This window comes from Tinamus guttatus, unplaced genomic scaffold, assembly GCF_059628265.1.
Source record: "Tinamus guttatus ecotype Peru unplaced genomic scaffold, ASM5962826v1 Tinamus_guttatus_pri_ptg000477l, whole genome shotgun sequence".
NCBI lineage: Eukaryota > Metazoa > Chordata > Aves > Tinamiformes > Tinamidae > Tinamus > Tinamus guttatus.
This window is the reverse complement of record NW_028289011.1, coordinates 571,791-598,586: the sequence shown is the minus strand read 5'-3', so window position 1 is coordinate 598,586 and position 26,796 is coordinate 571,791. Positions and strand designations below refer to the sequence as shown.

Here is a 26,796-nt window from a genome sequence, read left to right as displayed (position 1 = left end):
TTGGACTTTCCCAGCACATGAGTAAACTCCCAAGAGCTAAGTGCTTAGCTCCAGGTTAGGGGATGAAGTGCAGCGCGGGCAGCAGGACACGTAGCCCCTCTTCCCCTGCACTCCTCAGCCCCAGCCCCGTGCGCTCCTGACAGCCGCCGCGCCGGCCTCTTGTGCAAGCGCTGTGGCCTCCAGGGCCTCCGCTCCAAGGAGCCCCCTCTCCATTGAAGCCATGGATGAAAAGCCCCATGTCCCTGTCTGCTTGGAAGTCCATGGGAAGCCGTTGCTGTCCTTGAACAGCGCAGGGAGATGAGCTGCCCTCCCCAAGCAGAGACCCACAAGGGGCCGCAGCGTCTGCTGCAAGGGGCAGTGTGGAGCTGCTGGAGCAGCACAGCCAAGTGTGCGGCCAAACGCTCCCGTCTGCCAGCCAAGGCAGGCGCCCTCGCGCAGCCCCTCTCTGCACGAGCTCCGGGGCACGGCCTGGTACCAGCTGCGCTACCAAGACCAGGCCAAGCCCGGGACGGAGCTGCCGCTCATTCCTTGCCATCCATTTCACTTGGGGGGTTTTGGTGAGCTGTCAGTCCAAAGCAAAGCACATGTAAATGCTTTTTGTTGGGCTTAACAATTTACCTGTAACGTTCCTGATTCCTTGCACTTAAAAGAGACAGGTTATTAACCACAAAAGCAGCATTTCTATCCAAAACACTACCAGGGTCTTATGCAGCCCGGAGCGCCGGGAGCTGCTGCAGCGCTAACCCACTCCTAGCGTCCAAAGCAGAGCTGGGATGGGTCCGGTGTTGCCTTAAACTGCAGCTGTCCCATTTGGAGAAGGAGGTGGAGATACTTAGGATGTTCACCAAAAAACAGAGCTGGTGAAAGTTAAGAAATGATGTATAATGTGCTGTTTTGGGTGGAGGAAAGAGTCTTGTGGGAGATTGAAGGGGGATGATCCAGTGCAGGAGAGATGATAGGGTGTTACTGGATTGAGTGCAGGTAAGGGCCTCTGAGAAGATTAGAGCGCTGGAGCCTCTCTCATACGAGGGAAAGCTGAGTGAAAAGAGGATGGAGGAGAGTCTTTTCAATGTGTTTAAGCATCCAATGGGAGGCTGTGGTAAGGTCCGTGCTGCATTATTTTCTCCTTCTTCCCATTTTCTTCTTCCCCTTTGGGCTATTGTGAAGGGAAGTCCTAGAGGTACCTTTCTGCTGGCCCTCCCCTACCCCTGGTGTTTGAAATCCTGGTCCTCCACACACACACGTGCAGTGTGTTGCAGATAGTTAGGGAACGGCGGCCAGAAGATATCGTGCTGTACGGAAAGATAGGGCCCCTAATAGCCAATAGTGTTTAGTCTATGGTGTAAGCAGACGGATGTGACGTTGTAAACCTAGCTATATAACACCTTGTTACCCATCAGTAGGGGCCATGTGCCGTCCACCACATTGGTGTCAACTAGCTGATGGCCCGAGTGGCTTGGGGGTGTTCGCCGTGCCGTCCCTGAACCAGGTCGCTGCAGCCATTTGAACTGCAACAAGTGGTGCCGAAACCCGGGAACGTCATCGCCTGGATGAGCGAGCAGCGTGAGCAGCAGCCAGAGCAAGTGGACCACCCCGGCGAAGGGGACACTACCGAATCAATAAGGAGGATGGAAGCCCTCATAAAGGTCGTATCGCAATTACATAACTACTGGGGGATTGATTGTAAGCCAAAAGATTTTACTCTTGCAGTTACAAGGCTTTTGAAAATTAAGGCTATAGACCAGCCGGTGGATATTCTCCACCCTGAACTGTGGGACAAATGTACTAAGGCATTAGCTGAGGAGACAATGTTCTCAGGTTGTGGGAAAAACCTTAAGGCTTGGGGAAAAGTTGTACAAGCCTTACAGAAAGCTATGAAAGAGCAGGAGACTTGGGTAGCAGTAAAAGACTGTTTATTGGCCACGTCCAAAGTGGGAATTGGGACAACTGCGCAGACTTTGGACCCCCCAGATGATGGCAATTCTGCTGAGCCTAAAGGTCAGCAAGAGGGTGAAACATCCCCTCCATCCCCGAACCCCGCCCCGCTTACAGAAGAGCAGAAACAGCCGAAATCTGTTTGGAGCGAGCTAGCCGAGGAAGCTAGGAACATTGAAAATAAGTCAGAGCATGATGACGTCTGGGCCAGGCCACCACCCTATGCCCCTCAAAATGGCGCCGAGCCGCAGGGGGTAGGGTGGGGCGAGGGTGCCCCCGGCGCGAGTGAGGCGCCGGAAACCAATGGGAGTGACCGGACACCTGAGGGCGGCCCGAGGGAGGGGCCGAGAGGAAGTCCGAGAAGAGAAGACCCGAGGGAGGGGCCGAGAACCGATGAGAGCGGACATTTCAAAAAACGCCGAAGCCCAACGAAAAAGTACCGGAGCCCGGAAGTGACCAGTCAGTCGAGTTCCGACTCCGGATCAGACACTAGTCAGGACGAGTGGCTCACAATCGATTCAAACTTAAGGAAGGAGAAAAAGAAGGTAAACATCCGAATTAAAGAAAAACCGGCGGGAGCATTCATGATTAAGCATGTTGCAAAGAAAGAGCATCTGACCCCAATTCAGGTGGCTGTTACCTTCAAAATAAAACTAATGAAAATTGTGAGTTTCTGTTCACAGGACCAGATCATCGGACACCCCCGTAACCCGTACACCCCGGTGACAAGCATCCCGCCCGAGCCTGCGAGTTCCACGCTGACCGAATCCAGAAAACAACAAAACAGCCTCCGCAAGAGGGGGCCGCGATGCCTTTGCGTTATCTTAATTTTGCAGCTTGTCACTATAGGACAGGTAGAGTCACACCAGCCCTTTAAATGGGGTACTTGAACAGATCGAACAATCTCGAGCAATTAGTACAAAAATAACTACAGGGCCACCAGTTTTCAGTGCCATGCCTTGCCAACTAGCACCCATTGAACCCTGTCCCAAACGCAGCTGGTACAAAAATTTGTTCACCGGTTCGCCGTGGTTAACCACCCTGATATCCACCTTGATAGGGCCGATCACAATGATCATGATGACGCTAATCTTTGGACCCTGTATATTGAATAAGCTCATGCCGTTTGTCAAGAGTCGGCTAGAGAAGGTTAACATCATGTTAGTAGAACACCAACAACTGCTTTAAGAATATTTCCACTCAGTATTACCCCCAAGTTATCCCAAGGTACACCCTATTCCTACACCCTGGTATTACCTGTCATCCCCTACCTTCTACGCGCCTTCTTCTTTGTGCCTTATGTTTTATGTCAAGTTTATGATATGTAATTTTAAGATTGGTATAACTATAAGAATAGAATAAGATAGTAATAAGAATAAGATAGTTGTATTTTAGCTAGTTTTGTTATGCATAGGGAGGGAGGAAGTTGTTGCAGATAGTTAGGGAACGGCGGCCGGAAGATATCGTGCTGTACGGAAAGATAGGGCCCCTAATAGTCAATAGTGTTTAGTCTATGGTGTAAGCAGACGGATGTGACGTTGTAAACCTAGCTGTATAACACCTTGTTACCCATCAGTAGGGGCCATTTGCCGTCCACCACATTGGTGTCAACTAGCTGATGGCCCGAGTGGCTTGGGGGTGTTCGCCGTGCCGTCCCTGAACCAGGTCGCTGCAGCCATTTGAACTGCAACAGCAGTGGGGATGCTTTCTGTGCCTAAGCTCGCTGGGAAGGAACACGCAACACTTAAACAATGATACAGGAATATATATATTTATATATAAACAACAACAACAACAACAATAACAATAAAAAGAATAACAATAACAACAACACTATCAATAAAAGTAACACAAACAATATCAACAGCAATATAAACCATATCAATAATAAAAAAATACTACTCTAACACACTACAGAGGAAAATCTACACAACTATCTAAGGTCGGAGTCCTTGGGCCGGGCGCTTCCTGGCAGCAGTCAGAGTGAAGGGCACCTTGGTCTGCAAGGGAAAAGGAGGCATCAGCAGGGCCGAGGAGCGGCTCGGGGGCTCCCGTGGAGCAGAGGCTCTTTGGCGGCTGCGCGGGCTCTTTGGCAGCAGCGCTGCCGTCATTGGTGCCCTGGCAGAGGCTTGGCGTGGCCAGCGCAGCCCAGAGGCCGGCAGAGGGGCTGAGGCAGCAGGTGCCCAGGCCTTGGGCGCTCCTGCGCCCTGTGCAGCTCTGCCCCGGCGCCGCGGCCCGCCAGAGCGCCCGCACACCTGGGCCAGGCTCCCGCGCGGCTGCTCCCCAAAGGCAGCGCGGAGCAGCGCCAAGGGGCCGGGCACAGCCCCAGCTCTGCCCGTGCAGCCGCCAGCAGGGACCATACCTGGGGGCTGCAGCCCGAGCTCTCCCAGTCCATGGGCTCTTCTTGGCTGGAGCCACCCAGGCCATTGGTGTCCATCCCCTGAAAGAGCAGGAGACCTTGATGGGAACCGAGCACGGGGAAGAGGAAGGACAAGCACGTCTAGCAGTTGCGGTTCTATACCTGACTGCTGCCATAATTTAGCCATTCCATGGGCTCAGGAGTGTTGGATGCAGCTCCCCCATCCGTGCAGGGAGTCTGCAAAAGAGAAGGAGGCGTTTGCAGGGCAGGTCCCAGAGCCAGGAAGCTCTGGCCCCAGGGCCCCTCTTCCTGCAGTGGGAAGTGGGACAGTGGGAAGGGACTGGGCCCAACCCCAGCTCTCCTCATAGTGCCTGCAGCAGGGCAATACCTGGAGGCTGTAGCACGAGCTTTCCCAATCCATTGGTTCTACACCTTGGATGCAGTCATTCATGAACTGGGTGCCGAGAGTCTGGAAGAGAACAGGAGATTTTGCGGGGGACGGTGATGGTGTCAGTGCTGGCTCTGTGCGTGGTGCGTCGTGTCCCCTGCGTGCAGGGGCCAGCAGTGCACAGAGCCAGGGCACCAGGCTCAGGCAGCAGCCCCCGGGGCCTTGGCCGCTCCTGGCCCTGGCGCAGCTCTGCCCCAGCACCCAGGCCTGCCAGAGCTCCCTGACACCTCTGCCACCAGCCCTGCGGCTGCTCTCGCAGAGCCAAGCGTCAGCCGTCCCCGCGCAGGCACAGTACCTGTCCACTGCACCCTGAAGTCTCCCACTCCATATCTTCAACTTGATATTTAGCCATTTTTTTTGTCCCTTAGTTCTGGAAGAGAAAAGGACTCGTTGTCATTTGCATCCCTGAGAGCAGGGGTCTCTGTCCCTGGAGCCTCTTGGCGTCTCCGTGCACGGGAGCGATGGGGCCCGGAGCAGGCAGTGCTGGGCCTGCCCGCAGCAGCCTCCTCACCCCCAGCAGCCCCTTTGGCAGTTGTGGAGCCCAGTGGCAAGTGGAGGAGAGAGAAGGGCCATGTGAGAGGTGTGAGCGCCAAGGGGCGCGCGGCGGCTTTGGGGCCTCCCCTGGAGGCATCGCGCAGGCTGCCCTGCAGCCCCGCAGCTCCCCTGCATCTTGTGGGCACCACGGGTGGCCCCCGGTGCTGCGCGGCCCTGCTGCTCACCTGGCCTTGCGTCTGTGTGGCCAGCGCTGGGGCCACTGCTCCACGGAGCCCTGGGAAGCATCGGTGTTCCCGTGGCGATAACTGCCCCTCTGGGATGTTCCACTGCTCCGTGGGGGGAGGAGGGCAGCGGCAAGGGCCAGGGGGGCCGCCGTGAGGAAGGGTCTGCGTGTGCTGGACTCCCCCTGGCACTGCTGAGCCTGGCGGCAGAGAGCAGTGCGTGGCCTTGGGCTTCCTGGGTGCCAAGGAGGGCTCCTCACGCAGCCCCATGGCGCTGCTGGCGCCTGCCTGCCCAGAGACCGGGCTGCACTTGGGGCTCTGCGGCGACCCCTGCAAGCGGCCTTGACCGCCTTCATCTTTCCTCCCTGCTCCCCTCCTGCCCTTACAGCCCCATGGACTCCAGAAAGTTTTGTTTTCCATGGTGGAGACGTGTTCCTCGGTGGCGCAATGAGTGCGAAGGGCAGTTGTGCCCCGGGGCCAGGTGTGCATGTCCTCAGCAGAGCCCTTGTGAGTTGGTGGTGGCCTGGGAGCCCCTGGTGCTGCTGGGCTCCTTCTCTCGTCCTGCCGCGCACCTTGCAGGTGCCATGTGCTGTGGCTGAGAGCAGCCTTGGTGCGGCTCCTGCACTGCTGCCCCTGCCACGGCTTCCTAGGGCTGCAGAGGGCAGAGCAGCCACAAATGTGCCCTGAGCAGCAGCAGGGACCTGCAGCTGCTGCAGCTCTGCCCAGCACTGGGCTACAATGCTCACTTGCTAACGGAGGTGAATTCCCAACCCTTGTGTAAGGACAGGAAAGCCAAGGGCAGATGGAGCAGGAGATCTCCGCAGTCCTGTTGAGTGTTGCCCTCGCACAGCGGAGGCCGGTCAGAGGCCGGTCAGGCTGCTCTCCTGGATGCTGCACTAGTCCCGTCTCTGCAGTGCTTTCTTCTGACCTGTTTTGTAAGGCTCTTGCCTTGGCATGACAGTGTTGTTCCAAGGCCTTCTTCAGGGTCTCCCAGGCATCACCAACAAAGGTATTTTTTGTTGTTTACATTGTTGTTACTATTGCTGCTCATATTTTTGTCATTTATTTTAATGATATTGTTATTTTTATTGTTGTTAATGTTGATTATTCTGTTACTGTTGTGGTTTAAGTATATATTCCCGTATCATTTTTTTGTGTTGCGTGTTCCTTCCCAGTGAACTCAGGCACAAAAAGCATCCCCATTGCACGTGTGTGTGTGGAGGGCCAGGATTCCAGACACCAGGGGCAGGTGAGGGCCAGCAAAAAGGTCTCTCTAGGACTTTGCTTCACACGTGAACCTGGGGATTCCCCATTCCCTTTTCCTTCTTTTTTCTTTTTCATATTCCTTGTCTTTTTTCTTTTCCTTTTCTTTTTTCTTTCTTGTTCTTTATTGTTATTTTTGCTTTGTCTTTTTTGTTTTTGCTTTTTGCCTTTTCGTTTTTCTTTTGTTTTTCCGTTTTTCTTCTTTCTCATGTTCCTTTTCTTATTTTTCTTTTTATTCTTTCTTTTTTCTTTCTCATTCCTTGTCTTTTTTTCTTATTCTTTTCCTTTTTTTCTTCTTTTTTCTTTTCTTTTTTTGCTGCCTTTCTTTTCATTTTTGTTTGTTCTTTTCTTTCTCTTTCCATTTCTTTCTTTTTAATTTATTCTTATTCTGTTTTTTTTTCCTTCTGTGTTTTTTGTTTATTCCTCCAAGGTTGGTTCTATGAAAGCAAATTGTGGCAGAAAAAAACAGTTTGGGGCATCGTTCGGCTGAAGAACATTCCCCACAGGCAGCAGGGACCTCAGCTCTGCTCAACACTCATGCGCTCCCCTTCTAAATGCCTGCACTCAAGCAGTGCCAAGAGAGGAGAAGCTCATCCGCGACGAGCAGGCATTGCTCTCTGGAAAGGAAGGGAGTAACGTGTATCCATTCCAATGCCAGGCAATGGAATTTCTTGCTCCGATACTGAGTTGGGAGTGTGTGTATGATGCCTGGGAAAACGGGACAAGTAAGGAAGAAGCCAAGGAGATTGTTGGCAGATGAGCTGGAAGGCAGCACTGCCAGGCCCAGCGGGAGTCGCGCAGCACACGGAGAGCAGCTGAGTGCGCCCAACGGCCTGGCTCATTGCGGCCAATGACCACCTGCAGGGACCAGCCCTCACGCACATGCTCGCCCCAGTCCTGCTTCATTGCTTTAGCCCTCTCCTCAGCTTCCCCCAAAGAAGATGCCCTGATTCTTCCAAATCTCTGCATGGCTCTTGCTTTGGGAGACAGGCCAAGAGGGCAGCCTCACATCCTGAAGGAACCACAAGTGTCCTGAGTGGAGACATGATGTTCACTCCTTCCAGCAGCCTGGAACACAGGGATACACTGGGCCTTGGAACCAAAGCACCAGCAGCACCTGCCCTGCAGGACCACCAAGGCCAGGGGAAAGGAGGGGAGCAGCTTTGGCACAAAATACCCTCTCTTCTGGCACCCCAAGTGCAAGAAAAGGCACCCATCCATATCCTGATCTTCCACAGCTGCAAGGAGCAAGGGCCTCCTTTGGCCCCTTTGCCATACGCAGCAAGCCAGCAGGGCTGCAGCTTCCCAAGCAAGGCCACTGCAGCTCTGCACAGACCACAACGGGCACTGCACTCGCACCCGGCAGCAAGCAGTCCTGATGCACAGTGCGTGCAGGCTCCTGCCGGCCTCTTGGCGCAGCTTGCTGAGCACAGCTCTGTGCTCACACACCTCCTGCTCAGCAAGCATTTGCACCTGGCTCCTCGCACCATCTGCCACAAGGGAAAGAGCCCATGCTGAGCCATTCCTCTGGCCATTCCTTCTACAGGGGGCTTTGCAGCAACTGCCAGCTGCACCCATGCACCCCCAAAGCAAGTGGAGCTCTCGGGCTCTCCGCACAAGACCAGCTGCTGCACACAGTGACCTTGCAACCACCAACAGTCTGAACAACCCCAGAGACCTCCCATCTCCTCAGCAGCAAGCTGCTCAGACACAGCTCATGCAGATTGACAGCCCAAGATCAAATGAGATGCCCTCAGGGTGTCCACGTTAAAGAAACTAGGAAAGAAACTAGTTTTCTCCCCTCCCTAAGTTACCCATGAGTTGTTGTAACTCCTTCTTAGAAGTTGGAGTTTTAGCCTTGTTTAGATTCTCAGGTGTTTCAGCTCGTATGGTTTCTGCACCTGCTAAGCATCTCGCTCTTAAGAAAGTCACAGTCCATGACATTTGCTTTCTGGGACTATTAACACTTCCTTAGGGGATATTTCCCAGACTTGTGAGCAGATTTCTGGACACCTTCCTGATTTGGGCGTCTTGGCAACATATCATTGTCATGCTGCAACCTGGTTACTCCCTGTGGCATCTCAAGCTGGGCTAACATCTTTGCTAAATCATTATGGACATTGTTAGAGGAATGTTTATCCCCTTGGGGCAGTTGAGTGAAAGTGTATTGGATACTATCCCATGTAAATGCAGTTTTTTCCTATATTCTAGATTGCGGACTTGGGGCGGGGGGGAATGATAAAGAATGTAAGCTTAATTCACAGGGTTACCATTCATAGAAGACCTGCTGTTCTGATTTCATTCATTAATTCATCTCTGTTTGGCACTGTCAGAATATCACCAAGGCATCATTTATTCACAGTGCTGACTGCATGGGGCATCTCTACTCCTAGCAGGCACACCATAAGTTGCGTTAAGCAAATCTTGTCTTTCTGTTACCTACATAGGCAAATGCAGAATCTCTCTTCAGCTCCTAAGAAGGAGGATTCCTTTTGAATACTGGGATTATTCTTGGTGCAGATTTCACATTGGGCAACACTTCTGGCAATCATATTGATCATCACTGTGGAACTGTTTCAGTCTCAGCTGCAATTCCCATGGGTGTGCTTTCATGGGGGACGTGCTATCAACTCCCTCCACCTCGCTGGGCAGTCCCTTCCCAGCAGCTCCACTCTGCCTTGCAGGGGCACTGCAGCACGCCAGCAAGCAAGCTTTGCGAGCACGAAGATGGTCCTCCAGGCTCACAGAGTTTGGTGACAGGGGTTGCCACCAAATGGGATGGAAATTCACCTCCATTAGAAAGTGACCATTGTAGCCCAGTGTTCAGCAGAGCTGCAGCAGCTCTTAGCCCAAGATCTTGGGCTCAAGTGCTTGGCCCAAGGACTCCCTCCATAACCCGTTATGTTGATTTCTCTCTATAGAGTGTTATATTAGTAGTTGCTGCTGTTGATATTGTTCATTCTGTTGTTGATACGTTGTTGTTAATATTGCTATTTTTATTCTTGTTATTGTTGATGATATTGTTGTTCTTGTTGTTTAAATATATATTCCTGTATTATTGTTTAAGTGTTGTGTGTTATTTCCAAGCGAGCTCAGGCACAAAAAGCATCCCCACTGCAGGTGTGTATGTGGAGGCCCAGGATATCAGACGGCAGGTGAGGGAGGGCAAAAGACCCCTGTAGGGCTTCTCTTCACACATGGCCCTGAGGATGCCCGGAGGGGAGGAAGCCCCAGCCCCATTGCGGGGCAGCTCTAAAGCTCTCAGGGTGCCGCAGGCAACATGTCCCGCAGTGCCCAAGGCACAGACTTCTCATGTTCAACAAATGGCTGGTATTTGATACCTACAGTAGGCTTGGTTATCCTCATCTGAGGACCTCTACAGCTCACCACGAGGAAGGGTGTTCACTTACTACTCTAGGCCTTCACAGGGCATCCACACAGACCAGAGCCCCACTTCCTTTAGAGAGTTTGCTTGAGAAGTCCTTTCTGGAACCAGGATTTCACATAAGTGCAGACAGAGATGGTAGCCCTGCCCTTCATTCATGCTGGTGCATGCTTCATTCATGCATTCAGGAAGCTGCGTGCTTCATTCACACATCCCTTCATTCATGCTGCACACGTGTTCCAGGAAGGGGGATCTACATACAAAGAATTGACTTTCAGATACACAGAACTGAAACTACTTTCTCCAAACTGGAACCAACAGCACCCCAGCTGTGACATCTTAGTGTCTCTCTGTAGCCCATGGGTTGCCTGGATCTTATGCTGAAGAGTAAAGCAGTGATACAGACGAAAATGTACATGAAGAGAAGCCTCACCAAATTGTTGAACATTGCATTTATTTCACTCAAACATATGGTCACAGAAATAGGAAAAGTGCAGCAGTCTTCCCTCCATGCACATTCTAAGGGCATGAACTGAGTTCTCTATTGCAGATGTGAAGGCAAATGATGGCCATCCCCTCTTCTCTTGAGTATTTATTGAGAGCCCAGGACTTCCCAGGCCATGCAAGGAAAAACACTGTGCAAGCCTTCCCTCATGTGGACTGTTGAAGAGAAACTCCTGCTCTTCACCCTTCCTGGTTAAGCATAAGGTCTTGGTGGGTGGGTCATTCCACCACAAGGCAAACAGAGGGTCCGATATGGAGGAGGAAACCTCCTTTAAGGGAAGTCACATGCCTTTCTGGGGTCTGGGTTAAGGATGTAATCAAGAAACTTCCCAGCCTGCTTCCACCCTCACACTACTATGCATTGCTGGCCCTTCATCTCTCAACAGACTAAGTGGCAATGCAGTGCCCGAGAGTAATCAAAAGGGACTTCAAGGGATTGGAATGGATGCTTAGGAACTCGAGTAGGCAAATCATCTTCTGCTCCATTCTCCCCACTGCTGACATCACTCCATGGCTAGTGGCATCACCCAAACTTCCTCTTCTTTGGCAACAGAAAGCCTTGCATGGGACCAGGCACGTTGGCATTGGGTGGGATTCATCTTTCCCAAAGCAGGAAGAGGGTCCTTGGTCATGAGCTAGTGGGGCTCATTGATGGGGCTTTAAACCAGATTCCACAGGAGAGGGAGATATCATCAGGGATGCTGACATGGGATGATATGACATCTTCCTCAAGCCAAATTACCATCAGCCACAGCAAAGGATGCCTGGAGCCAGGAGAGGGAACACAGCTTAACAGAGAGCTGCGCCAGGCCCACACAGGTCAGTTAAAGCCACCCCTGCTTGAAAGAAAGGCACATTGGGAGCCCAACTCCAATGCCTCTACGCACACACACACAGCATAGGGAATAAAGAAGGGGAATTAGTGATGTGTGTGTGGTTGTAGGGCTGTTATCTCATTGCAGTTACTGAGACATGGTGGGACAGTTCTCATGACTGCAATGTGGCCATGGATGGCTTTCTGCTTTTCAGGAGGGGCTGGCCAGGAAGGCGACGTGATGGAGTTGCTCTTTGTGTTGGAGACCAACTGGAATGTAGGGAACTTGCCTAGGGGAGGACAAAGCGCAAGTTGAGGGTCTGTGTGGGAGGATTAAAGGGCAGCCAACAGGGGCTACACAGTGGTGGGTCTTTCCTATAGGCCAGTTGATTAGGGAGAGGAAGTGGATGAGGCCTTCTACAGGCAGCTGCAAATAGCCTCACGATCATAGGCCTTGGTCCTTACACGAGACTTCAACTGCCCTGCTGTCTGCTAGGAAGACAACAGAGCTAGGATCAAAGAGTCCAGAGGGTTCCTGCAGAACATTGCAGATGACTTTTTGATGGAGGTGGTGGATGAGCCGAGGAGGAGGGGGGCGCTGCTACACAGAGATGATCTGTTTGGAAATGTGAGGGTTGAGGGCAGTGTGCAGTTATCACAAGATGTTAGAATTCACAATACTGCGAGGAGGAAGCTGGTCAAGAAGTAGGATTGCAACCCTGGCTTTCAAGAGAGCTAACTTTGACCTCTTCAGGATCTACTTGGAGGATTCCCCAGGGCAAGAGCCCTAGAAGGAAAAGGTTTCCAGGAGAGTTAGCTAATATTCAAGCACCACTTTCTCCAAGTTCAGAATCAGTGCATTCTTACAAGGAACAGTCAAGCAAAGGGGGCAGGAGACATGCATGGATGGGTAAGGAGCTCTTGAGAAAGCTTCAACAGAAGAACAAAGCCTACGTAACATGGAAGAAGGGAGAGAGTCACTCCAGTCACTCCAGTCTTCAAAAAGGGCAAGCAGAAGGACCCAGGAAACTACAGGCCAGACAGCCCCACCTCCATCCCTGGAAAGCAGCTGCTCTATCACCTGGAGGCCATCTCTAATCACGTCAAGGAAAAGAAGGTGATGAGGAGTAGTCAGCACAGATTCACCAAGGGTAAGTCATTTTTAAGCCACCTGCTAGGCTTCTACGATGGGACGTCTGGCTGGCTGGATGAGGGGAGAGCAGTGGATGCTGTCTCCCTTGACTTCAGCAAGGCTTTTGACACCGTCTCCCTTTACATCCTCATAGAGAAGCTCAGGAAGTATGGGTTAGATGAGTGGATAGTGGATACATGAAGAACTGTCTGGATGGAAGAGTCTAGAAGGTTTTGATAAATGATGCCAAGTTGAGTTGGAGGCCTTATTCTTATTCTGCAGTGACTTGGATGAGGGGACAGAATGTCCCCTCAGCAAGTTTGTGGATGGTACAAAACTGCATGGAGTGTTCAACATACCAGAGCATGTGCTGCCATTGAGAGGGACCTGGAGACTCTGGGGATTTGGGCAAAGAGGAACCTTATGAGGTTCAACAAGGGCAAGGGTCCTGCACCTGGGGAGGAATAAGCACAGGCACTAGTACAGATTAAGGATTAACATGATAGAAAGCAGCTCTGTGGAAAATAATGTAAGCATGAGGCAGCTTAATGTGCCCTCATGGTCAAGATCCCAATGAGATCCTTTCCTGCATTCGGAGGTGTGTTGCCAATGGGGTAAGGGAACACTGGAACATGCAGCACAGAGAGGTTGTTGAGTCTCCTTCTTTGGAGATATTAAGAAGTCACCTGGAAGTGATGCTATGCCACATGCTGTAGATATCCTTGCTTGTGCAGAGAGAGTTGCACTGGATGATCTCTAGAGATCCCTTCCAACCTCAATCGTTCTGTGATTCTGTTAACGACTGCAGCAGTTGCTGCTGCCTGGTGTGATGAACTCTGTATCACAAGAACAACAAAAGTACACTAGGACATAAAAGCAGCACTTGGAAATAAACTCATTCTCTGTGGGGCAACCTTTTCCCATAGTTTTCTTGCTGCCTGTTAGTTCTCAGCACTAGCATCAGAAGCAGAGCTGGCCCTGGAGCCACACACCTCCTCAGGACACCCTCCAGCAGCCGCCCAGCCAACACCATCTCTCCTGGCTTCCGCAGTGCCAGCTCATCCAGCATGAGTGTTACACGCCTGTGTCTCCACTGGGCTCCTCTTGGGGAAGGGGGCTTTGGTGGAGTAATGAGTCTGGAAAACTGATGGTCAATGGATGGGCAGGTGTTTTGCATTGCTCCCTGGCCTCAGTTTAGGTTGCTTTTCCAACACTGGAGAATAAAGTCTTGGTGTGTGTGTTGAAGGATAGCGTGGTGACTTCTGAATGCCTTCCAGTGTGCTCTGAGCATCATGCTCAGAGGCTAGGAGGACAGACAGGAAGAGATGATTCAACAGTTCCTCTTCAAATGGGGCTTGTGAAAGAATGAGCATTTTAGGAAGCCTGAGTTGTTACAGCATTGCTTTTTGGGGACTTTTCTCTCATTTGTTAGCAGGAATTTTCTTTCCATCTTGCCTTTGAAAGCCATGTCCCAGATAGCTCTAATCCTTATCTTTTGGGCTGTGTCATTTTGCAACCTGCTCCCACAGTTTAATCCTAAAGCAGCAGAATCCTAAAGCAGAGGTTGACTGCACTGATCTGCTGCTGACTCCACTCACTCACTCCATGGGGCTTTCTTTGGAACCCTCCTTGGGATGTATTTCTTTGTCTACCTTATGCTGCTGCTTCTTCAGAATTTCAGGAACATTATGGACATGAGTTTTAGCACACATTTCTAATTCTAAATGATTTTCTTTCAAATGGTTAGGAGTTTCCCTGGGAAGGGGAGGTCGGGAGAGCGCTGTCTGCAGCCGCCCCTTATGCGTGCAGGGCGCAGGGCTGCTGTGCTGCTGTCCCTGCAGGGGCAGGAGGAGCCCAGCGCTCGCTGCGGGCATTGCGAGCTGCTCTTGCGAGGCTGTGCGGCGCTGCCGCAGCAGCGGGTGCGTGGCCAGGCGGCGCAGCGAGGAGCACGGCTCCGCGCTGGCTGCTGGGAGCCAAGGCCCCCGGCGCTGGGCAGGGCCGCGCGCGCAGGGGAGCAGCTCCCGCGGGGCCAGCGCTCCTCCTGGCAAGGCAGCCTGCGCGGGAGCGCCACGAGCGCCGCCTCCTTGCTGCCCTCATCTCGCCATGGGGCGTCTGCAACCTGCGCCACTGCAGCCAGCACAGGCAGCACCTGGCCGTGCTCAGGAGAGAGCGCGACAAGACACGTGGGCCACAACAAGGAGCTAAAGCTCAGGGTTCACAGGGACGCTTGGCACTGCAGAGGGCTGGAGCTTCCCTTGTTTTCTCCCAGCAAGGCAGGAGCTGCAGGAGCGGGAAAGGCTGCGCTGGTGGGACAGCCCTTGTGGTCTAGAAACGAGTGTGTGGGTCTGTGTTGAGCTGATGCAGGGTGCAGAATTTGGGAATGGGGGGATAGTCATCCCCAAGCACCCTCTGGGAGTTCTGAGGGAAGCCCTTCTCTCCTGGTCTACCCCATCTCCATCCTGGACAGTGGCCTCTCGAAAGCATGACAATGCAGGGAGCTCTTGGAACAGGATCTTTTTGTTTCTAGTTGCAAACTGAGCTTTCTGCACATTCAGGAATGGAGAAGGGGCCAACAAGTCCACCATAACAGGCAGAAGTGTCATGGAAGCAGAGCAGACAACACGCAAGGCAGCCAAGAGCAGGGCTAATGGGTGGCTCCAATCACTTCACCTCCTCCATCTCCTCTCTCCAGTTTGTTCACCATTCATTCCTCACGTCCTCCTGCCGCCAGGCTTAGCAGTGCCAGGGGGAGTCCAGCACACGCAGACCCTTCCTCACAGCGGCCCCCCTGGCCCCTTCCGCTGTCCTCCTCCCCCCACGGAGCACTGGAACATCCCAGAGGGGCAGTTATCGCCACGGGAACACGGAAGCTTCCCAGGGCTGCGCATCACAGTGGCCCCAGTGCTGGCCACGCAGCAGCAAGGCCAGGTGAGCAGCAGGGCCGCGCAGCACCAGGGGCCACCCGTGGTGTCCACAAGATGCAGGGGAGCTGCGGGGCTGCAGGGCAGCCTGCGCGATGCCTCCCAGGGGAGGCCCCAAAGCCACCACGTGACACTTGGTGCTCATGGCTGCAAAAGTAAACATTTCCATTCCATTGCAGAGTCAGTAGAGTGAAAAAAAAATGGAAAAAGATGAAGTGGAAGAGATGGATTGGGAGAGCTCTGTGCAGGTACCGTGCGCGCAGGCAGAGGCTGCACGAGGACGGCTGGCGCTTGGCTCTGCGAGAGCAGCCGCAGGGCTGGTGGCAGAGCTGGCAGGGAGCTCTGGCAGGCCTGGGTGCTGGGGCAGAGCTGCACCAGGGCCAGGAGCGGCCAAGGCCTCGGGGGCTGCTGCCTGAGCCTGGCGCCCTGGCTCTGTGCACCGCCTGCCCCGCACACGCAGGGGACACGAGTCCTTACGCACAGAGCCAGATCTGTCACCATGACCGTCCCCACAAGCTCTCCTGCTCTCTTCCAGAGTCCCAGCACCCACACCTTGATCAGTCATACTAACATGGAGGAGCCAATGGAGTGGGAGAGCTCCTTTTGTGGCCTGCAGGTATTGCCCCTGCTGCCAGTTGCACGGGATAGCTGGGGCTGTGGCTGGCCCCTTCCTGCTTTCCTGCTTCCCGCTGGAGGAAGAGCGGTCCTTGGGTTAGATCCTTCCAGCTCTTTGACCCGCCCTGCAAACCCCTCCTTCTCTCTTGCAGACTCCAAATACACATGGGGCACAAACCCTCAGCACTCCTGAGCCAATGGAATGGCTGAGCTATGGCAGCAGCCAGGTACAGACCCTCCAGTCCCTGGATGCACTTTTCCTTCCTCTTCTCCACGCACCGTCCCCACCAAGGTCTCTTGCTCTCTTCCAGATGATGGGGAGCAGTGGCCTGGTCGGCTGCAGCATGGAGGAGCCCATGGATTGGGAGAGCTCCGGCTGCAGCCCCCAGGTATGGTCCCTGCTGCCGGCTGCACGGGCAGAGCTGGGGCTGTGCCCGGCCCCTTGGCGCTGCTCCGCGCTGCCTTTGGGGAGCAGCCGCGCGGGAGCCTGGCCCAGGTGTGCGGGCGCTCTGGCGGGCCGCGGCGCCGGGGCAGAGCTGCACAGGGCGCAGGAGCGCCCAAGGCCTGGGCACCTGCTGCCTCAGCCCCTCTGCCGGCCTCTGGGCTGCGCTGGCCACGCCAAGCCTCTGCCAGGGCACCAATGACGGCAGCGCTGCTGCCAAAGAGCCCGCGCAGCCGCCAAAGAGCCTCTGCTCCACGGGAGCCCCCGAGCCGCTCCTCGGCCCTCCTGATGCCTCCTTTTCCCTTGCAGACCCAGCTCCCCTTCATGCAGGCTGCTGTCAGGAAGCGCTGGGCATGAGGACTCCGGCCCTAGAATATTTTGTGGATTTTTATGTATGTAGTTTCACAGTAGTTTTGATTGTTTTTGATATTTTTATATTGTTATTGATATTGTTGTTGTTACTGTTATTAATATTATTGCTGTTATTTTTATTCTTTTTTGTTCTTCTTTAAATATATATTCCTGTATCATTGTTCATATGTTGCGTGTTTTTTCCAATCGAGCACAGGTGCAAAAAGTATCCCCACTGCAGGTGTGTCTGTGGAGCCCCAGGATTTCAGGCACCAGGAGCAGGGGGCAACATTAAAAAGGTCCCTCTGGGACTTCCCTTCACACGTGGCCCTGGGGATGTCCAAAGGGGAAGAAGCCCCAGCCCCACCCCGGGGCTGCTCTCCACTCTCCGGGTGCCGCACACAACGTGTCCCCGCAGGGCCCAAGCCACAGCCAAAGGGAAGCTGTCGCGCCCCAGGGACACGGGGCATGGAGATGCAGGGCCGAGCTCCCCGAGTCTCTGGGGGACACAGGGCCCTGCAGGGCTGGGACACGCTCAGGGACTGTGTCATATCGGGCAGTGTCCCCGGAGGCAGCTGGTGCAGAAATGGGCTGCTGCCAGGAAGGGCCCCTTGCTGGGGACCACGATGGAGGCTGCTCTGTCCCTTGCCAGCCCCAGGAACAGGGATCAGGTCATCAAGGAAGGTCCTGCAGCTCCACGGTGGCTCTGTGAAGGGCCCATTTGCTCTGCTCATACTGTGGGACACTCATGTCCTGCCTACAGCCCTTCCCAGCCTTTCCGTGGCCTGAGCTACCTGCCATTTCCAGCACAAAGAGCTCCAGGAAGGCCCGTGCTGAGCACTGCATGTGAGCGCTGGGCCAGAGGCGCTGCCCTTGCCAAGGGGCCCTCCCTGTGCGCAGGGCTCAGAGCGCAGCAAAGCAAGCTGCAAGCTCCCTGCCACGCAGAGAAGGCAGGAGCTGCCAAGAGCAGGGCCCCGCGCTGCAGGGCCGCACGAGGGCAGAGCGTCTCCCACAGCTGCTCTCTGCCCTGCACCAGCTTCCAGAGGCACCTTTGTCCCCAGGGTGCAGCTGGGCCCTGCGTGCAGCAGCCGCCCAGGTGTCCACATGCAGGGGGAAGGTGTCCTTCCCTCAGCACCACAGAGAACACGTTGGCTCCATCCTCTTTACATTCTCCCCTCAGCCAGTTGTACATGTGGAGAAGATCCCCTCTCAATCTTCTTGCTTAGTCTTTCCTCATAAGAGAGATTTTCGAGGCCCTTAATCACACGGTCACCTTCCGTGTGGAACTGGTCGGCTCTGGGCTCCTGGCTCTGGAGAGCCCGGGAGAGGTGAAACGGCCTCCCAGGCCCTTGGGGCCCTTCCGATGTTGACCAGCTGAGTGGACACAAGAGTCTGGGTCACTGTGGCCATCTGCTGCTGTTCACTCCTCAGTCTGGATGCCAGGAGGAAATTGATGCATGGCATCACACATGCACGGCATGACATATTCAGTCATAGATTATTATAAAAACCTTCATACTGAACTATGGTTGCTCATTCTTTTTCTCTATTCCTTTTCCTTTTTCTTTTCCTTTTCCTTTCTCTTTTACTTTTTCTTCTTTTCCTTTTCCTTTTCCTTTTCCTTTTCCTTTTCCTTTTCCTTTTCCTTTTCCTTGTCCTTTCTCTTTTTCTTTCTCTTTCTCTTTATCCTATTCTTTTCTCTTTTTCCTATTCTTTTCTCTTTTTTTATTCATATCCTTTTTTATTGTTTTTCTTTTTTTCTTCCCTTTTTTCCATTACTTCCATTACTCTTCCTTCCATTCCTTCCTTTCATTTGTTCCATCACCCTCTGGACACGAAGGGAACCTCTGAAGTCACACCCAGAAAGGAACAATGTTTCTTTTGTAGAAATGTGTATCCATTCCAGTGACAGGCAGTGGAGTTTCATGATCCCTTAACGGCGTTGGGAATGAGAGTGCGGTGTCTGGGAAAACCAGACATGTAAGGAGGAAGAGAAGGAGGATGTTGGCAGATTGCAGCATATGATGCACACGGACTCCAGTGTAACGTACCAAGGACCTTCTCTCGAGCATCAAATACAATTTATATACCGTACTGCCCCTGATATAATTCCTTATTTGCACAAAGCATGTGAAGATGGTTGCTAAATAAGTCAACAGTCTAACTGATTACGCGCAAGGTTATCCCATCAGCTATGCATTTGTGGCCTTGCAGATGCCAGTAATCAGCTGGCTCCGTGCCATCTCCAATTACTCCCTGCAGTAAGTTTTGCATGGGAAGAGCGAAGGGAGGTCCAGTATTCACTGGTCCTTCAAGGTCATGGGAGAGCGCTGTTCCATCTCAAGCTGCACCGTCTGCCACGGCTCCCCCTGTTTTGTTTAGCCAGGCCGCTGACAAAAGGAGCTGCCCTGATTTGGGCTTCAGGCTTTTTCGCTCTTCTCATCTAGGCCTGCATATTTCATGTATATGAGTAATTATATTTATTCATATATATTCACATACATAATCATATCTATTCATACATGAATAATTTTTTCATATATGAATATATATATATATTTCATATACTTTCATATACATTTTCTCATATATATATTTTCATATATGAATTATATTTTTTCATATATCCATATACATACCCAAATATATATATTATATGTATGTATGCTTCTATGCTTGTATTTATTTATATATATTCATATTCATGAACTATATATGTTCATAGTATATATTTTTTACAGTAATTATTATATTTGTCAATATATATAAAACATATATATTCATAATATACATGCTTCGTATTAATAATAATATTTATTATTTATTCATATATAAATTCTTCCCCTTTTTTATGACTAGTGCTTGTTAAAACAAAGCATTACACTTTGTGATACTCAGATTAGATACTAATAAAAACACACATGGATGTGAAATGCATACCATAAGCTTCTGACTGTGAAGAATGGTCTAATTAGCCTCAGAATGGTTGCTATTAGTCAATAATTGAGAAAGGTTTCTTTTAAAAAAAAAAAATCCGTATGCCATTATTGTCAATTAGAGGGGATGGATCCCATTATGAATGCAGTAAATTTGTGTGAAGGTTATAGGTATTCACTATCTCATCTCATAGGATTCACTCATCACACATAAAAACATCCATAATATTCTATATTGGATATCCATATTAATCATATAGGTTAAAAGCATATACTACTAATTATATAGGTTGAGATCAATGCACAGAAAAGCATAAACTATTAATTATATAGGTTAAGATCAATGTACATAGCAGAATAAAATTGCAAACATCACCACATCTATTCCCTACTGCACCAAATGTTGAAAAATGATTCATGATTCACTCCAATGGCTCATTGGTTTTCGACTCCTGTGCTTGGCTGCAATTCTCCTGTGGCTGTGACTCCTCTGTCGTCAAGTAAGGCTTTACAGTTTTTGCTGGTAACCAGCGAGGACCTGTGCTGTTGCCGTTCAAGCGGCGTGGCAACCTGGTTCAGGAACGGCACGGCGACCACCCCCAGGCCGCTCGGGCCATCAGCTCGCTAACACCAATGTGGTGGATGGCAATGGGGTTTATTGATGGGTAACAAGGTGTTATATAGCTAAGGTTTACAACGTCACATCCATCTGCTTACATCATAAACTAACACTATTGGCTATTAGGGGCCCTATCTTTCTGCACAGCGCGATATCTTCCGGCCGCCGGACCCTAACTATCTGCAACATTTCCCCCCTCCCTATGCATAACAAAACTAGTTAAAATACAACTATCTTATTCTTACTTATTCTTATCTTATTCTAATTACTTATTCTTATTATTATCTTATTCTTATTACTATCTTATTCTATTCTTATAGTTTATAACAATCTTAAAATTATATATCATAAACTTGACATAAAAGCATAAGGCACAAAGAAGAAGGCACGTAGAAGGTAGGGGATGACAGGTAATACCGGGGTGTAGGAATAGGGTGTACCTTGGGATAACTTGGGGATAATACTGAGTGGACATATTCTTAAAGCAGTTGTCGGTGTTCTGCTAACATGATATTAATCTTTTCTAGCCGACTCTTGACAAACGGCATGAGCTTATTCAATATACAGGGTCCAAAGATCAGTGTCATCATGATCATTGTGATCGGTCCTATCAAGGTGGATATCAGGGTGGTTAACCACGGCGAACCGGTGAACAAATTTTCGTACCAGCTGCGTTTGGAACAGGGTTCAATGGGTGCTGGTTGGCAAGGCGTGGCACTGAAACTTGGTGGCCCTATAGTTATTTTTGTACTAATTACTCGAGATTGTTCAAGTACCCATTTAAAGGGCTGATGTGACTCTACTTGTCCTATAGTGACAAGCTGCAAAATTAAGATAACGCAAAGGCATCGCGGCCCCCTCTTGCGGAGGCTGTTTTGTTGTTTTCTGGATTCGGTCGGCGTGGAACTCACAGGCTCGGGCGGGACGCCTTTCACCGGGGCGTCCGATGATCCGGTCCTGTGAACAGAAGCTCACAATTTTCATTAGTTTTATTTTGAAGGTCTGGTTTAATAGACTTAAGTGGGCACCACTTGACTCTGCCATCTTTCCTGACAGTGACCTTTGGGTCGATCTTGGCATGGGGGGAGCGCTGCCAGCGAGTCCCCAGCCAAGGGCAGTTTACTGCAACGTGGCCGGCCTGGCCACATTTAGAACCTGCCATTACGTTGGCTATTGCGGTGTGAACAGACACCTGAATTGGGGTCAGATGCTCTTCCTTTGCAACAAGCTTAATCATGTCTGCGATACTTGACCCCGCCGGCAATGATCGCAGGATTTCTTTGGTTGCCGAATTGCATTGTTGGTGTAAACATTCCGCTACGACCGGGCCTTTTGCCTCCGTGGGCAGGGACGAAGAGTCGACCGCTGCTTGGAGACGATCTACAAATCGTGTAAAGCTCTCACTTTCACTTTGCTTTATTGAGGACCATGGTGATGGTCTGGCAACAACTCTACAGGCTGTGCGAATGGCTTCTCTGGCCGCACGAGTAGTTGTCATAACTTCATGGGCCCGCAGGCCATGGGCCTGCGCCTGGGGGGTGATCATTGTTGGATCTGCACCCATTAACCGCTGCAGGCTGGAGCCGTGTAATGGATGATCTGCCCCAGTTACTTGGGCTAAACACTTTGTACAGTTGTCTTCCCATTCTTGTCTGAAAACGATCATCCCTGCTGCATCAAAGATCAGCCTACAAGTTTGTTTTATATCAAACGGGAGCAGATCGTCCCCCCCGAAGATACCATCTATGAGGGTCGAGACCATGGCAGAATTAGTCCTTTTATCTACAATTGCTTTAACAATCGCTTGTACGTCCTTAGATTTTATCGGCGAGTGGACCCTCTGTCCCCCCTCCGTCACCCGGACCGGGAACGCTAGCGCGGCCGATGGGGCCCACTCGGCACATGCGATCTTTATTTCCTTCCAGTCCGTGAGAGGGGTTCCTCCCCTTCGCGGTTTTTCTTTAATTCGGATGGGAATATTTTGGCTCTTAGCTCTGTTTACCTTCATTTCCTCCTCCCTTAAGTTTGAATCAGTTGTGACCCACTCGTCCTCACTAGTGTCTGATCCGGAGTCGGAACTCGACTGACTGGTCACTTCCGGGCTCCGGTACTTTCTCGTTGGGCTCCGGCCCCGCCTACTTCCGTCCCGCCTACTTCCGTTGCGGGCGGGCTGTTCCCCCCTCCTTGGCTCGCCCCGCCTCCTACTCACAGAGGCGTTTTGTGAAATGGCCGCTCTGATCGGTTCTCAGCGCCTCACTCGGGCCTCCCTCACCTGGCCGGTCACCCGAACCACCTTTCTCCTCCTTGTTGTCCTCCCCCTCTTGTTTATCTAACGGTTCCCGTCTGTTCCTGCCGGGGGCATCCTCGCCCCGACCTTCCCCTTGTGGCTCAGCGCCATTTTGGGGGGCATAGGGTAGTGGCCTGGCCCAGACGTCCCCAAGCTCTGACTTCTTTTCAATGTTCCTAGCTTCCTCAGCTAGCTCGCCCCAAACAGATTTCGGCTGTTTTTGCTCCTCTGTAAGCGGGACGGGGTTCGGGGATGGAGGGGACGTGTCGCCCTCTTGCAGATCTTTAGGCTCAGCAGAATCGCCATCATCTGGGGGGTGCAAAGTCTGTGCGGTTGCCCCGACTCCCATTTTCGGGGTGGCCAACAAACATTCCCTTACCGCCACCCAGGTCTCCTGCTCCTTTATAGCCTTCTGCAACGCCTGTACAACTTTCCCCAAGCCTTAAGGTTTTTCCCACAACCCGAAGACATCGTCTCCTCAGCTAACGCCTTGGTACATTTGTCCCACACTTTAGGGACACACTTCAGGGACTTCAGAATATCCACCGGCTGGTCTATAACCTTAATTTTTAAAAGCCTCGCAACAGCGAGAGTAAAATCTTTTGGCTTACAATCAATCCCCCAATATTTATGTAATTGCGATACGACCTTCACAAGGGCTTCCATCCTCCTTGTTGCTCTGGTAGCGTCCTCTCCGCCAGGCTGCTCCAGCCGCTCCGGCCGCCGTTCACCCGTCCAGGCGATGATCCCGGGTTTCGGCACCACTTGTTGCCATTCAAGCGGCGTGGCGACCTGGTTCAGGAACGGCACGGCGACCACCCCCAGGCCGCTCGGACCATCAGCTCGCTAACACCAATGTGGTGGACAGCAAATGGTGTTTATTGATGGGTAACAAGGTGTTATATAGCTAAGGTTTACAACGTCACATCCGTCTGCTTACATCATAAACTAAACGCTATTGGCTATCTTTCCGTACAGCACGATATCTTCCGGCCGCCGGACCCTAACTATCTGCAACACTTCAGTGTCCGGTGGTGACAAGCCAGAAAAGGCCCATGGTTTGGATGTTGGTTGTGTTGGCCTTTCTGCTTCAGGACCTGATAGACCAGCAGCAGGTCAATGGCCTGGATGTTTGTTAGTGAGGTCACTGCTGTGCCTGTTCCTGTTAGGCCAGAAGCAGGGATATGGCCTGGATAGTGGTAGTGAGGTCACTGCTGGGCCAGTCCTTGACAGCCCAAAAGCAGGGATATGGCTCTGAGGGTGACTGTGAGGTCACATCCTTCTCTGTAGACTTGATGCCATCAGGAGGCTCTGGGTTGCTGAGGTTTCTTGTGACGTCACCTCTGTTCCTGCTGCTGATAGGTCAGAGCCAGTTGAAGGTTCCAGGGCACATTGTGAGGTCACTGCTGCCCCGTGCGGGATTGGCCAGCAGCAGAACCAGCCCCAGCCAAGGGCCTGTGAGGTCCCCTCAGTGTGAGCAGCTGATCAGAGGACAGGGCTGTGACATGGACTGTGAGGACGTGTCTGTCTGTGTAGAGGACAGGCTGGAAACGAGCTGGCCGTGCAGAGCTGTCCCCAGAGCGAGTCCTGGAGATGGAGAAGGAGCAGCAGGTGAACGGCTGTTCCTCATCCATGGACGGGATCCCTGGAGTGCAGGAGCGCACAAGGGAGGTGAGCCGTGGGGCTGGAGGGAGAGGTGGGCGGCAGGGATGGGACCTGCCGGGAGGGCACAGGGATGGTGGGGAAGGAGACCTGGGCCAAGATAGCCAGGCTGGAGCTTCTCCAGCGAGGGGACATGTATTCCTGGCCATGGGCATTTCCTCTCACACAAAGCAGACCAACGGGCACTCTCTCCTGTGCCTGATGCTGATTCGGGAAGAACAAGGTGCCACTGAAGATGTCCATGGGCCTTGACAGCCTTTGATGCAGCCACCCAGAGGTCCTCATTAGCCCATTACCTGTTCATGTCATGTGGGGGGATGAAGAGGAGCTCAGGGGAGGAGAGCTAGAAGGGTTTGAGGGTGCAGGGCCTGGAGCAGAGACATGGCAGGGCCAGGGTGCCTCCCATTTATGCAGCACCCTGGATGTAGACGGGATGGGCTTTCCCTACAGCCAGTGCTGGAATGTCTTTGTTTGGGTACAGGATGGAAACGCAGGATGTCCTGGGGCACTTATCCAGCAATCACTCCAAGGGGACGTGGTTTTCCTGTAGGTCCCTGGCTTTATCTGCTAGACACATGCGGTTGTGCTGGACACCCCTGGCATCTGACAAGGCCCTGCCAGCACTTTTCTGTGACATCAAATCAAGGCTCTGCATTGAATTACAAGAGCTGCTGGTTAATCCTCGAATCTTCCCATACCTCAACTTCATAGGCAGGGTGGCTGTTGTCGTAGTTGTCATCTGGGGTCATTTCAGATGAGCAAGGCAATTCCCCACCTGGACCCCCACTCATGCTCTAGGATGATGCAGGTCTCCCAGTAGCTCCATTGGAGCAAGCAGACACTGGCACATGCCTTGGACCTCCTCAGTCTCTTCCACTGTCACCAGATGTTTCTGTGGGAGCTACTGACTCTCACCCTGCATCTCCAGTGATTATAGCAGAGCTTTGACAAGGAGCTCGTGGGCAGATCTCTGTGCTCTGCTCACTTCAGTTTTGGCAAGGGGAATCCCACCACTTGTGTTTTTGTGGAGTTTACAGGAAGGATCTGAATACGACTTCAGACTCAGATCTAAGCAGGTACAGCCCAGAGTGATATTTCTGAATCAGCACCTGAACCCCGTGTCAATGAACTCCCCACTTGTTCACTCCTCGGTCTCCTGTCTAGTTAAGGGATGTGAAATGAGCCTTCCAGAGTGAGAGGTTTCCAATTTTGATAGATCTTCACTCTCTGATGAAATAAATTGCAATATTAGAATCTCTCTCTCTCCACTTGTTAGCAAAGGACAACAGATGATTATTTTAGTTTATTGAAGTGCACTTTTCCCTGGAGGAGGGAGCACAAGGGACAGAGAAATTGGTGAGTTCAGCTGTTCCTCTGCTCCTGAGCGGGGCCAGGCTCCTGGGACGGATGCAGCTCGTGGCAGCCTGGCAGCACTGCCCGGAGACAGCCGAGTGCAGGAGCAGCTCCTGTGCCAAGAGCAGCAGGGCTGCGGGCACTGCCTGCTGCTGCGGACAGCAGAGGAGAGAAGGCAGCGAGAGGGGAACGGCAGTGTGGAGCGGGAGGACAGAGGAGAACTGGCAGAGAAATCATCACTCCCTTGACATGGTGAGTCTCTGGCTGCAGGGCAATGCTACTGAGGTTCCTGGAGCAGTCTTCTGACCCCAATCCATGCCATTACAGATCGGCATGGGTTCTCTTTTTTCCTCCTGTGCAGAGAATGGGGAGATGCTTCAGAGCAGCGTTCCTGCTACTCCAACACAGGGACAGGATATGCTGCTCTCTTCTCCTGGGGATGGCTGCAGGGTGCGAAGCTGGGGTGTGCACAGCAGTGTCCTTGTGCTCCATGGTGCTGTGTGCCCGGGGCAGTGACTCTGCCACCTGTAAGTGTCAGTGCTCAGCCGGCTTGGGGAGCTCCCCATGGTGCTGTGGGGAGAAGCTCTGGGTTAGAAGAGAAACCCCCAGCAGGGTAGCTTGAGCCTCCCATCAAGAGGATGCTGTATTTTATGCCTTGGGGACATATCAGAGTTGACTTTTCATCAAGAACACCAAGGCAGGGAACCCCTGATAGAGAGGGAGTTGTCATGACTCTGTCCTCTCACTTTTTTTCTCTTTGGGTGGGGGTGAAACAGGCATGGATTTGTCAGGTTTATACAGAGGTTGGAGGCTCATAAACGGTGACACTGAGATAAGAGCAGTAGTGGGACGACCTGAGCAAATGCCTTCACCCACCCCTCAGCCTACAGACAGAGCCAGCATCCCCTTTCCAGGCTCAGCAAGGTCTGTCTCACCCGCAAACACGGAGGTGCCCTGGGCAGGATCCTGCCTCCAGAAGGTGTCTGCAGGGCAGAACGGAGGACCCAGCGGTTGGGATGGGGTCTGGGAGAGTCTCTGGCCATGTGAGGGCAGA

At 52.1% G+C, this 26,796-nt stretch overlaps 1 protein-coding gene across 1 annotated transcript in view; it reads right to left on the bottom strand.

Annotated features, from left to right (window-relative positions):
- Positions 1-3,872: 3,872 nt before the first annotated feature.
- LOC148592929 (endogenous retrovirus group PABLB member 1 Env polyprotein-like) overlaps positions 3,873-26,796 on the bottom strand; it is a 51,431-nt gene continuing 28,507 nt past the window's right edge. Inside the window, exons 3-5 of the mRNA XM_088533052.1 lie at positions 4,683-4,763; positions 4,457-4,531; positions 3,873-3,935 (exon numbers count right to left, since the gene is read on the bottom strand). Of these exons, the coding sequence (XP_088389178.1) occupies positions 3,873-3,935; positions 4,457-4,531; positions 4,683-4,763 (219 nt within the window). The remainder of the gene's footprint in view (positions 3,936-4,456; positions 4,532-4,682; positions 4,764-26,796) is intronic.